Raw genomic sequence first — 13,035 nt, 5'->3', positions numbered from 1 at the left:
GCTCTTGCAAACACACACACACTCACACAAACCCTAGAAGAGAACATACAAGGTGAGAGGCTAAAAATTCTTCTTCTTCTTCACACAACAAAAGAGGTCTACAAAGAAGATAAAGTGACTAACAAACATAATAGAGTATATAAAAGTGGTTCATAATGTGAACACGCTAAGAGGATTGGGTAGGTAGTACTCCAAAGTGGTTGTCACATAGTCTGTCATCCACTTTCTTTTCTCTACTACCATGTAACTAAAAGATAAGAGTAAATACATAAAGGGAAAGTACTCTCCTACAACATACAAAGTGTTCGGTCTATAGTGTGAACCCAACGACATGAGCTGGCTGTATAACATGGATTGCCTAGTAGAATAGTAAATGATGACAGATTCACTTCTTGGTTTTGGACTGTTGTTTTCTTAAAAGCTATGGGTACCTCTCTGGATCTTAGGACTTCCTATCATCCAAAAACTTGCCAGACACAGAGGGTAAACTAGATGATCAAAGATATTCTTCAAGCATTCCATTAACGAGAACCTAGGAGATGGATAAGCTATATACATATGGTAGAGTTTACCTATAATGCCTCTCATCATTGAAGCTTATCATTAAAGGATTGGGATGAATCCATTTTAGACACTATATACCTAACACCATTAAATTGATCCGATTCAGTAATCATAGTGGAATCATTTAAGACACTATATACCTAACACCATTAAATTGATCCGATTCAGTATTCATAGTGGAAGTGTCAAAAGCAAATAGTGGATAAGATGGATCGTCAAATCCAATCTATAAAGAAGGACATTTAAAGCTACCCAGGATAGGCAAAAGCAATATGCTAACCTGAAAGATCTAATAGGGAGTTCAATGAAGATGATATGGTTTTTCTTTGTGTACAATGCAAGAGAAGTTCTCTGTCCTTAGGACAGTATGAGAAACATTCCCCCAAAAATTGTGGACCATATATGCTTCCATAGAGAATCGAAGATCAATATTGTGGACCATATATGCTTACATAGAGAATAAAAGATCAAGATTATGAACTTTTACTTTCTCCGGATTTAAAAAGCCATAATGTTTTTCATGTTAGTCTGTTGTCCCATATCCTAGTTATATATTGGATGATGAACAAGTTACTTTTCTCGCCCAAGGATAAGTAGAATTGGAACCTGAAACAATTTTAGACTTTAGAAAAAAGCCTCTCAGAAATAGGGTTTTAAAGGAGTATTTAGTCAAGTGGATGTTTTTCCGAACTCAAGCTACCACTTGGGAGAAAGAGGAACAATTAAGGAAGTATTATTACCAATTCACAAGATAAGGACATCTCGAATCTTCAAGTGGGGGAGAATATAAGATCTCTCTTCCTATGCCTTAATTTAACTAAGATATTATTTTTCTAAGGTACAATTAATAACTCATATACAAATAAAATATGCTAGGGTGTGTGAGCATTAGCCTTGGAAAAAATTGTAAATATAGAAGAGTGCACATTTTAATTGGGCTAAGGTTGAATGGATAACCTATAAAATACAAGGTTGGATGGTGAAGTGAAATCCTTAAGTCTAATATTTGGGGTGTAAAATAAATATAAAATAAGGAGATAGGCATGGAGACTAATAGAAAACTCTAGCCGTACATAAATAAGGCAATTAACTTGATGTAAGAGTTAGATGCATGTGGGAGTGGTTGGGTGCATGAAAAATGAGAGAATGCATGAAGATTAAAGTAAAGTTGCATAGATATTATGGGCCATCAACCTTAAGTCAACTAGGGGAGCTTGTGCAGTGGTTAGCCATCATTTTCAAGTATATAAAGGCCCCCTAGCTCATGACAAATCTATGAGCTTTTCTCTAGGAAAGAGAGTGTATTTCTACATAGAATTAAGTGCTACACATGTTTTTTATCGTATTATTGCAAGACCTAGGCATCAAACACTCACCTAGGCCCAAAAATGGGATAAGTAGGACTTGTACAAGCTCTTGGGATCATCAAAATTTGTGGTCTTTGGTGGAGGAGGAGGCATCCATCAACTACACATAGGGTACTACACGACTCTTATAAGTCATTTATTAAGGTACAATTAGGCCTTTAGTTCAAATGTTATAACTTTATTCATTTCTTGCACTTTAATTGTATTGGGCTTAGATTAAATCAAAGTAATAGACTCTCATTTTCTACACAACCCTTGAACAGAATACTCTAAGGTCCCAATTTGACCTTAGGAAAATTATATTTATGTCTACCCTTATGGATACCCTATTAAATTTAAAAAATTATCTTATCGCATAGTATCAAAATGAAAACAAGGATTAGGGTGAGTTGAACCAAAATCGAGGGAGAATTAAAATTTAATTAATTTATGAATAGATCTTAGGTTAATTAATCCTAGAGAGAGAAAATTAGCTTAGGTGCTCTAGTATGCTCAAATGGGGTGTACCCAAGTTTTGGATTTAGTATCTTAGATATTAAATTTAATTAAGATTAAAATATAAATTAATTATTAAGGATTTTCCATGTGTAGAGAGAGAAGGAGTAATTAATAGTGTAGTGAGAGAGAGATTATTAGAGATATGAGGTGATGCCCCAAACTTATTAAAAGTACTTAAGATTGTTAGGTTTGAAATTTAAATTCTCTTTTAGGAAAAATTAAGGTGAAATTTACAAAGATAGGTTAGAATTCTAGAGAGAGAATACTCAAGAAGTGATGTGGAGATAATAATTATTTAGATGCATTACATGTGCATGGGTGAATTAGGGTCAATGCTAATATAAAAACTTAGGATTAATTTCAAAAGAATAAAGGTACCTTTATGGGAAGTAAGATATTTTTTTTGTGTGAATCTAGTCTTATGTGCATAGAAGTGCACTAAATAATGACCATAAGACTCTTAAACCTCTCAACATCAAGATAATGCCATGACAACTTAAGTTCACACCAAGCGGGAACCTGTTGGGAAAAATAACTCCAACATGTTTAGTAAGTATAGCACTTAGACCAAACACATCACCTACCACATTATGAACTAATTTAAAAAAACCATAAAAAAGAAAAGGAGTTGAGCACACATCTAAAAAGAGAATGCTTAGAATATGACAAATGAGATTTTCATAACTTCTTTGCATGACTATAGGTCTCTAGCAATGGATTTCACTTTAACGTGACACCAGTGCACTTATTCTAGATTAAGACTATTAAGAATGGTATTATCAAGGAGTGTGCACTAGCATACCACCTTTCCAGACCTACTCTCATTAGTTTGATGCATCTTAAGGAGCGACTTGTTGTGGAAATGCTTTCATTGATTTGTTTTTATTGTAATTCCATCCCATTGCTCCATGCCATGCATGTAAACGACGTATGCTCTTTGTCGCATCCCATCTTTGTTGGCAGTGTAGGACATATTTTCAACACTATGGGACTGTATTCCATGGTGGAAGTGATGTCACAACAAGGGCATGATCATCTGAGTGTTCTTTATGTAGTCGATGCACCTAACCAAGTAAGAATAACCCAAGATGAGGGAAGGCAAGTGACCAATGGAGGCAAGAGTGTTACCTTGCACTCACCCCCTTGCACTCACCCCACCGGCATATTCTTGGAATTTTGTGTACATGTCTTTTTATGATTTACTAAAAATTGTCACACATCTAGCCCTTTAATCAATCAAAAAATGGGGCCTCTTGCCAATCGTGCGACAGTGCAGTGGTAAGGAAGGAGTTTGAGAGTCCCTACGTGATGGGTTGAAATCTCCCTTTGTGCAAGCGATGGCATCTAGTGTGTGTGATTTCAAATTCCCAAGCAAGCCAAAAACAAAAGGGGGCACTCTAGCGTGAGTAGCGTACTTTAAAATTCCCAAGCAAGCCCAAAAAAAGGCTCTCGCTTCTGACCCCGGCTCGAAAAATAAAAACAGAAACCAAAAAAAGGATCGCTCTATAGAGTTGGATTCACCTAAGATGCAGAAACCAATATAGGTGTCATTCAATTCTCTTGGCTGAAATGTGCTCAAATGAAAATCCCGATTTCCTTCCCTTCTTCAAAATACTCATTTTACTAAGAAAAGTAATTATATGATATATCCATCATCGACCATCCACGGAGCCATGGCCATTAATAATGGCCCAAGAGTCATGAGAAATTTGAAGGTAGTATAAAATTGAGAGGTGTTATAATTATTTACATGGATGTTATTTCATTTCGTGAAGACTGAAAGCGACCACGGTGGGGGGGGAGGCCACGTGGCGCCCACTATCTACTTACGTAGTGGACGGTGCGGTGACCGGGCTCCTCCCGTATCCTTCCCGTGGAACACGGGAATCATGTTCTGGTAACGGTTGAGATAAATCGTCAAAGCAGTTGGACAGTTTGGATCGTGTTGGCAGTTGGAATGTGGCGTACGTGCTGCACAGTGGCCACTGTGGCAGCGTGGCACCGCACACACTGCACATGCATCATGCATCATAGGGGGCTGTTCACGCCAGAGTTAGTTGCTCTACGCACACACTGCACATGCATCATGCATCATGCATATAGGGGGCTGTTCACATGCATCATGCATCATAGGGGGCTGTTCACGCCAGAGTTGGTTGCTCTACGCAGCAGTTCCCACCACAAGGATAAAAAACTATGGCTGCCCTGGGAGCTGTTCATACGTGAGGGAATATCTCCCACCAGCGACCCACTAGTGGCACCAGGGTTTTTGGTTCTCACCTGAGTAAATGAGCAAAAGAAGATATTGATGAAAAATTCCAAGTTCAAATCATTTATTGTACCAAGAAATCTAAAATGAGAAGAAGCCTGGTTGACCATCGCGAAAAGCTGCAAATATTGAAAAAGATGGCAAGCCTTCATCAACTCCAGCTCGGTGGTATATGTGGCTGGCCCTTTTTGGTAGTGATTACATATGCCATTGGAGGGCAGCCAGAGTTCTCTATCCTTGTGGTGTGAACTGTGTCAACTGCCCTCCAGCCTCCCACTAGCCCCCTCGCGTGAACAACTCCCTCCAATGGCATATGTAATCACTACTAGAAAGGGCTGGTTGAAATACCTCCCTAACGCTACTTGAATTTTAAAATCTTTTGGCGTTACAGCTTTTTGGCAGCTTTCTTAGATCGCAATGAATGATTTCCTGTTAACTTCAACATAAGATTTGTTTTTTTAATTTTAAACGAATGTTACCATTCAATGGCATTCCGTCTAATAGAAACTAAATACCCTCCAGGCTCAGATAGCAATGTTCTGAGGGCCATTGGTGGCGCTCCTGATGGATGGCATGAACCAATGTCAGAAAAAAACCGTCTTTTAGTGTAATTTTTACGGTTGAAATTGAGAAAAACCGGTTATAATTTTATCTAGCCTTGAATTTAAAGATTCTATTTTTTAAAGTTTTAGTTATAAAACCGATTAATCTATGCATTTTTTCAATAAAAACCGAATGACCTTGAAGGTCATCCTTTTTTTCACTGGTTAGAAAAAAAATTTATTTCTGAAACTGGCGTGAACACTACAGACCATACCATGGCTTCCAGGGCTTGACAAAAACGGCATTGCAATATATTTTTACCAGCCGAAAAAACCAGCTAGAAATATATAAAGCCAGAAAAGAGTCAAATTTATTAGGTTTTAGTTAAAATACTGAAAAAAATATGCAAAAACGGGTTAGTTTATAAGCATTTCCTCATGCATGCCCTTATTTTGACCGGTTTTTTTTTAATGCTTTTATGGACCACACCACAGTGTACACGGTACGCCGTGTGCAGCAGCGTGCTCATGAGTCCATGACACATGACGCACCGTCAGCTGTGCTCACTGCTCTCTGTGGCATGTGCAGTCGCCAGTGACGTACGAATTTTGATTTTTGATTTGAACGAAACTGTAATTATTTGTATAATGTATCTCGTCACAGAATTCCCGGAAATACGTTTTCGTTCGTACAACAAGCCTACGGAATTAAAATGTAAAAAGCGTTCCACATTCTAACGTCCACGAATTTACGAAGTATATAAAACCTGGTCTCGGTCACCGTCCCACCGAAAATGGTGGATCTTTTAATACAATAAAGGGGATAGTTGGGTGGCCGACCATCATATATTATTACATGTATTGGAAATATAATTTATGAAAGTGGGATATCTTAACGCTCCACTTCACTCACGGCGGTCGGGGCGGCTTTTTAAGGAAATTAGAAATTAAAATGTTGACGAATAAGACTGTTCTTTATAGAATTTCATAATAAATAGAAAGTTAGTTGAATTGACGAAAGTTAAGACTTTCTACATAGAGTGGAAATCTAAGACTCAATGATGGTCTTGCCCCATTGCATTGTCTCTTAGGGATTGGAAGGTCATATTAATATTTAACAAACCCTATCTTTCGAAGGAATTTTTTTTTCTTGTTGTGAAGGATAAAACGTCCCTTAGAAGGATACTACAACCTTCAAATTCTAATACTACACAAAGCCCCTAATCAACATCAGGCGACATGAACCCTAGATGGAAAGAGGCCATGATGTTAATCTTGCTAAAACGGTCAAGAGAGAAAGTCATTTTTTTCTACTAGAGCCTTAGCCTTAGCCTTAGCAAACGCGAGCTACTTACAAAGATTTAGAACGTTACATCAATTTGAATTTCCTAAGGTTCAATATCTCTTGAATTAATAAAAATGTAAGGGGCATTGGGAACATATCAAGACATCTTAGAAAAAAACCCTTGATGTAGCCAACTTTATGGCCATAATCCTTGATTCTCTACACGTGGTAGGGAACATATACAAGGATAACCCCCCAAAACTCTTGGATATAGCCAACTTAGATGGCCATAAATCCTTGATTTTTTACATAGCGTAAGGAGTGTATATGAGAAGAACTTGGCATATAGCCACTTGTATGACCATAAATCCATGTTTTCAATTGCATCGCTAAGTTCACCCGAACATTGGGCACTATCAGAATGGAGAAAAGACTTCTAAAAAATAATTGATTTGTGTAGATCACTGGGTTCCCCTTGCCATGGGGAGCCTCACTCCCCTCTTTCAAAAACTCACTAGGAGGATGGATAAAAGACTATACAAAAATAAAAACAATTGAGTAGTTGAAAAAGAATACTTCAACATCCGATTTCAACACAAAAACTAGCAAATTGTGAGAAGGCAATTTAGCCCTTTTTTCTAAGAAATTTCATTTTTTGACAATTCACTTAGTAATTTTTGTTCTTTTGAGGGGGAAGAGCTAAGGAAGGATGAGAGAGGGCATGAGAGGAGAACGGTGAGGGTGGGGGGGTGGATTCTCTTTTTGGCTTGCTTACCCTAAACATTGCTAGCTTTTCAACTTATGACATCCATAAGGACAAAACATGAGCAAAATAGGTATTAAAGATGGCATTTGGTAGTTCTACATTTGATACAACCCATACATAATGCATCTTTATAGATGATATTTCTCATAAGGGGCTTATTGAGATGCCAAGAAACTATACATCAACAAAGACCCACAAAAATACTTTAACCCAAGATTTATGGGCCCCAAATGCAATAGGGTAGAGGGGCCATGTATCTGACCAACATTCTCCACTTTAACTTGAGTTTTGGTGGAGAAATTTTATGAGGTGTCTTTAGTGCATTGGTTGAAATTGTGTAATATGAGTGAAGTGAGTGAGTAAATTTTCTCCCAGATGGGGTTGGGGAAAGGAATTCTTGACTCCGTTCTCTTTTTAGCTTGATTGCCCTAAACATTGTACCTCTTTAACTCACAAGCCTAGAGATACCCATAAGGACAAAACATAGGTATTAAAGATGGCATTTGGTAGTTCTACATTGATATAATATGGGTCAAACTTGATACAATCCATATATAATATATCTTCATAGGTATTAAAGATGGGGTTTGGTAGTTCCACATTGATATGTTATGGGTCAGACTTACTACAATGCATTCATAGATGCGATTTCTCATAGTAATTGATGAGGGATTTATTGAGATGCCACGAAACTACGAGTTCAAGTGTGCGTTCAATTATCCCATGCATAAAATATTTTTATGGGGTGATTGCATGTTTTGAATATTTTTATGGGGTGATCTGTTGAGAGCTAGACCTTGTAAGTATGCATACTATGTAACACACATGAGGTGGAGTCATGTGAACACGATCTACTCTAATGTTCATCATACTATGAGATTGGAGAGGGCATTATCATTGTCTGTTCAAAGAGAAACTTAGCTTTCTAAGTAGAGTTATCATGTATTAGGGCCATAACTTTTTACTTGCATGAGTTTTGTAGGCTTAGAGAGTGACTATTGCTAAAACATACTAAAAGTAAAAATTGTCTTCCTTCTTCAAGAGACTAGCCCCGACACTAAACATAGGAAAGGCATATGACACCATACCACACAAGGATGTCCAAATCATGGCTCTCATTTAGGCCCACTTATCTCAACAATGACCCCCAAAAGTACTTTAACCCAAGATTTATTGGCCCCAAATGAAATATAGGGTAGAGGGACCATTTACGTGATGATTGGCAACCCGCACTGTAACTTGAGTTTACATGGAAAAATTCGATGAGGTGTCTTTTGTGCATTGGTCGAAATTGTATAATATGAGTGGAGTAGTAAATTTTCTTCCACGTGGGGTTAATCACAATTTTATTTATTTGAATATTGCCTTTAGTGCTAAAATTGGTAGTATTGTGCATCAAAAAAAATATCTTTGGTGCCCCATCCAAGGCTTGTATTGAAATTTTCTTAGGTGTCACTAATATGGTCTCTCTACCCTTTTACAATCCCTTTCTTTTTTATTCATCTTCCTCACACAAGCATAGAAGTGAGTCGATCATTCTCTACCTTTTGCCCACACCATCAACACTTTATTTTAAAAAAATCCTTTAAAAATAAGCCTAATTGAGTTTTTTTACATGTGGGACTTCATTAAGTTGTTAATGGCTAATGGATTTGAGCGTCATTAGATACATTAGGTTAGGTGGAAAATATATGGTGGTTTAACAAATCCATGAGCATATTTCCCAAATTCCTCATATATATTTGGATAAAACGTTTGCATATTTCAAATGATGATGCCACTTAGGGCATCTAAATCAAGGCAAAGAATGCAGGGGGCGCTGAAATGGGTTGAACCCCAGAAGCCACCACAAAATGGTAAAGAAAAATGCAGAGAGCGGCCAGTGGAGCCAAGCTACTCTGCTAAGGTGTGCTAATAGTAGTGGGGTTAGTTAAGTTTCCTGCAGCCAGTTTCCTGCATCAATGAAGCTGAGCTGCAGAAAGGGTTGCGCCTGTGCATCACTCAGCTGGTGAGACCATCCAACTCGCATGGCCGTTCTAGCGCCCGGGCCGGAGCACTTGTATTGGCCATAGAACGCTGTCCTGCAAAGTGCATCATGAGCAGAAAGAACTTGTCAAGCAACCAGGTCGGAAACACAAGCACCCATGATGACAAAATTAAGCACCAGGTTATCTGATTAAGGGTTTGAAATCAAAGAGATTACGGGTGGAGATTGATTGATTACCCCTGCCGGGAGGGTTGGCCCCAGTCGTACCATCCGTCAGGGACGACGATGTTGCTCATGTAGGTGTACATGAAGACCACGCGGGAGTAGGCGCCCCAGGCGCGCCCCAAGTACACCTCCCCGGTGCCCATGATGGTGCAGCTCACAAAGACAAACCCTCCCCCGTCATGCGGATCGTTCCGGTTCTGCGCCGTGATGGACCCCGACAGGTACCCCGACTGTGCCGTCACCACCAGTTGACACCCCTGCCCCACACACACACACAGAGTGACCCATTATCAGGGGTTTGTGGGTTTTCTTTTAAATTAAGTATGTGCATGTGCATGGTGTGTGTGTGCGCGTCCGTGCATGTATGCATGACTGTGTATCCACCATCTGTATGGGACAGTTTGTATGTTTGTATTCATGACTGTGTATGTCTATGTACGTGTGTATGTGTCCATCCATGTACATGCATGGATAGCGAAGTAATTCTCACCTCCTGGGTTCACTCATGTCTATGTACGTGTGTATGTGTCCATCCATGTACATGCATGGAGAGGGACGTAATTCTCACCTCCTGGGTTCACTCATGTCTATGTACGTGTGTATGTGTCCATCCATGTACATGCATGGAGAGGGACGTAATTCTCACCTCCTTTTTGCTAAACCTAACCCCCCCCTGATGATATTGACAACTCTGAAAGAGTACCAGCGAACGTCCATTCAAATGGATGCCAGTTACCCTCTTTTCTAAATCGAAAATAAACTTTGTAAGCTTAGATCGAATGAGACTTCTGTAATCAGATGCACATTTTATACTGGAGTTCAAGATTCCAAACCTTCCCATCGAAGGTTGAAAGGTAAGAAATATTCTCTCTGTAAAGCACAAATTTTCATCTAGTTGGGAGAAAACCAAGCCCGGGATAGCTAGGATCTAACCCTTAAGAAGTTTAATGAGAAGCTTTCGTGCTAAGTTTTAAACATGGGAACTGAAGCCCCGGCTCATGCAATGCAGTTCCAGCTTCAAATTCAAGCCAAGTTAGGCCCAATGCCTAGCTTTAGCTTATCACTTGCTGTTTAGACTTGGCCTTATATAATTTCATTGCTCTCTGTTGTAATTGTTTCAGGATCCCTTTGTAAATGTTTCATGATCCCTTCAACTTCAAAACATAAAGGTCCCATCCAGACAGAGATGTGCCTTACCTTGTAGAAGGACTGCCCATGGCCAAAGATGAAATCAATGGAGCCTTGGATGTAGCAGTTCTTGAAGTAATGCCTGCCTTGGTAATCAAAGAGTGTATCCTGTGCTCCGTAGAAGCCACAGTCATAAAAAGCCATCATATCTCCATTCAGAAGCACTGCCACTGCTTGGCCCCCATAAGCTCCTGGTGATGGGGGTGGGGCTGCATTCTGCCAAATTCAGCAGCCCACATCCACCATGAATTCATGTGTATCAGAAAACACTAAAACCAACTCAATATATACACCAAAAAGTTATTCACTCGCTCTCTCTCTCTCTCTAAAACCCACTTCAGATTTTAATTCACGCAAGCAAGCAAAAAAATCAGTGTACCAAACCCATGTACAGGAAACACAGATCAAACTAGCTTGTTGACTGTAGGGCTTCACATACCCTGAACCCAACACCCCTAGCAATGAAGCTCGGTGCAAGGGCTGAAAATGTAGCACTGTTTGCTGTGCCAAAAGTGCTTGCTTTATCAGTCCAGCTTATGATTGTATTTGATCTTCCTGCTCCTTGGAATGCAATGTAGGGCTTGTTGTAAGGGATTGTAACCTTCTCACTGTAGAAACCAAAAGCCATTCTTTTAGAGAAGCTTAACATGTATTATGATAAAAGAGGAAAACCCATCTGACTAATGGCATAATTGTTACAAAAACAACGCTCAACTATGGGAAAAGCTCAACTTGGGACATTATTGAACAAGAAAAGCCACTTTGTTAATGACCTAATTTTGACAAAACCTGCCTTAACTGTGCTTTATGCGAACCCCTCTGACTAAAGGCATAAATGTCACAGAACCACTCTTAACTATAGAAAAGCTCGACTTGGGATAAGAAAAGCCACATTGTTAATGACTAATTGTGACAAAGCCTCCGTTAACTATGATTGACGCAAAACCAATTGAGCCATAGCTTCATTTATGGCTTGACGAGTTGGGCTATTTTTCCTCTGGTTCTCAATGCGAAGGTCATGAAAAAGCAGAAAGCAAAGAGAAAAAACCAGAAAGAGAACCTACTAGTAAATCCCAGCATTGATCTGAATGTACACCCATTGCTTGTTGTAGACTGGTACAGAGTCCACAGCAGCTTGCACAGTCTTGAATTGCCCATTACCATGCTTGTCTACAATGACAGTTCTGGATGATGAGGCTAATTGCTTGAAAGTGGGCAGCAACCTCCGAGCTTGTCGACCTTGAAGAAAAGATATGGTGTTATTTGTTGGGTCATTCAAAAGCTCTTCATGGAGGCCTGCGTTTGATCTCTCTACCCCAGTTATACCATCATCTTTTTGCAAGGTTTGCATCTCTCTGCCATGGCAACTCATGCATAGAAGTATCACAGTAATGCAGCCAAGGAGACCAGCAAAAGATTCCATCTGAAGCCTTGGTGAATTGAGAAGAAAGTCAGCAAAATTGTGGGCTTACTTTGCACCCACAAGAAGAATCAGAGATGGTGGGCGATTGAAAGAATCAACGGATGAGCTTTGCGAGCAATGCAGGTAGACTAGGCTTTTGAGAGTAGAAAAAGATCAATGGAAAAATCCGAATCTTGGCAGAAGACCCAGATTATGCTAGGTGGGGGTGAGGTTAACTCTGAAGTTGCTTAGATTAGGGGTCATGCTGGGGGAAGTCAGCTGTAATTAAAGATCGATGTAGGCTATTAGGGACAAAAAGAGGCTGAAATTCTGGTCTCGGTGCCTACGAAATATGTGAAAGTGGTCTGAGAAAAGAGGGGAAGAAGGCTAGAGGGAAATTTTCGGTGAAGGGAGTGCAATTTTATGTCGAAGCGTCTGCGCTGGTTTGCTTGTGGGGAGACGGGACTGCTTGAATTTATGGTAAGCAGAGAGGGAAAAAGCCGCTGATGGCGGGTGTGATGTGGGTCATGTGAAGGTTACACTCGACACCTGCAGGCTGCTACTGCTACCCTGTTTGTACAGTGCCCACCTCTTTATCCATCCATCAATCTTTATATGTATTAATCGACGTCTCATAGTTTGATGATTCTTTGATGCCTTCTGCCACATTGCCCAAAATCAATGTTTTCTTGCCCCCTTCCCACCCAACCCCCACATTTTTCAACCATCCAATTGATTGTTTGTTACACATAAAGCTCATTGTTGGTTGGGATGTATCGTGTGGGTCTCTCTCTGTGTGGGTCTTTCTTGCTCTCTCTCAAGCTTGCAGCTTTGCATCAGCTTGTTGTCAGGCTATGGCTTGCTTTCTTTCTATCAAGCAGCTGCAGAAACAAGCCAAAAATTTCTGTTAAGCTGTGGCGGCCGCAGGCCCGGGATGCACCT

General features: G+C 39.8%; 1 protein-coding gene and 1 long non-coding RNA gene across 2 annotated transcripts; one reads left to right on the top strand and one right to left on the bottom strand.

Moving 5' to 3' along the window:
• Window positions 1–8,857: 8,857 nt before the first annotated feature.
• LOC147627178 (putative pectinesterase 53) lies at window positions 8,858–12,708 on the bottom strand. Its single transcript, XM_086815803.1, has 5 exons — window positions 11,756–12,708; window positions 11,131–11,299; window positions 10,701–10,907; window positions 9,516–9,760; window positions 8,858–9,372 (listed from the first exon to the last, which is right to left on the bottom strand). Exons 1-5 carry the CDS (start codon window positions 12,112–12,114, stop codon window positions 9,222–9,224), a joined length of 1,131 nt encoding a protein of 376 aa, XP_086671929.1. The 5' UTR covers window positions 12,115–12,708; the 3' UTR covers window positions 8,858–9,221.
• On the top strand, window positions 9,756–11,278 carry LOC147627179 (uncharacterized). Its single transcript, XR_015268453.1, has 2 exons — window positions 9,756–10,357; window positions 10,625–11,278. It is a non-coding gene; the product is annotated as an uncharacterized LOC147627179 (long non-coding RNA).
• Window positions 12,709–13,035: the final 327 nt, after the last annotated feature.

This window comes from Cibotium barometz, chromosome 21 (genome assembly GCF_041138505.1).
Source record: "Cibotium barometz isolate CiBa-2024 chromosome 21, ASM4113850v1, whole genome shotgun sequence".
Lineage (NCBI taxonomy): Eukaryota > Viridiplantae > Streptophyta > Polypodiopsida > Cyatheales > Cibotiaceae > Cibotium > Cibotium barometz.
This window is presented reverse-complemented; position numbering and strand designations above follow the sequence as displayed.

Coding starts and splice junctions, on each gene's coding strand:
- LOC147627178 (XM_086815803.1), bottom strand. CDS start 12,114: ATGGAATCTTTTGCTGGTCTCCTTGGCTGCATTACTGTGATACTTCTA. Junction 10,908..11,130: donor CTAGGGGTGTTGGGTTCAGG/GTATGTGAAGCC, acceptor TGAATTTGGCAG/AATGCAGCCCCACCCCCATC. Junction 9,373..9,515: donor GGCCAACCCTCCCGGCAGGG/GTAATCAATCAA, acceptor TGCACTTTGCAG/GACAGCGTTCTATGGCCAAT.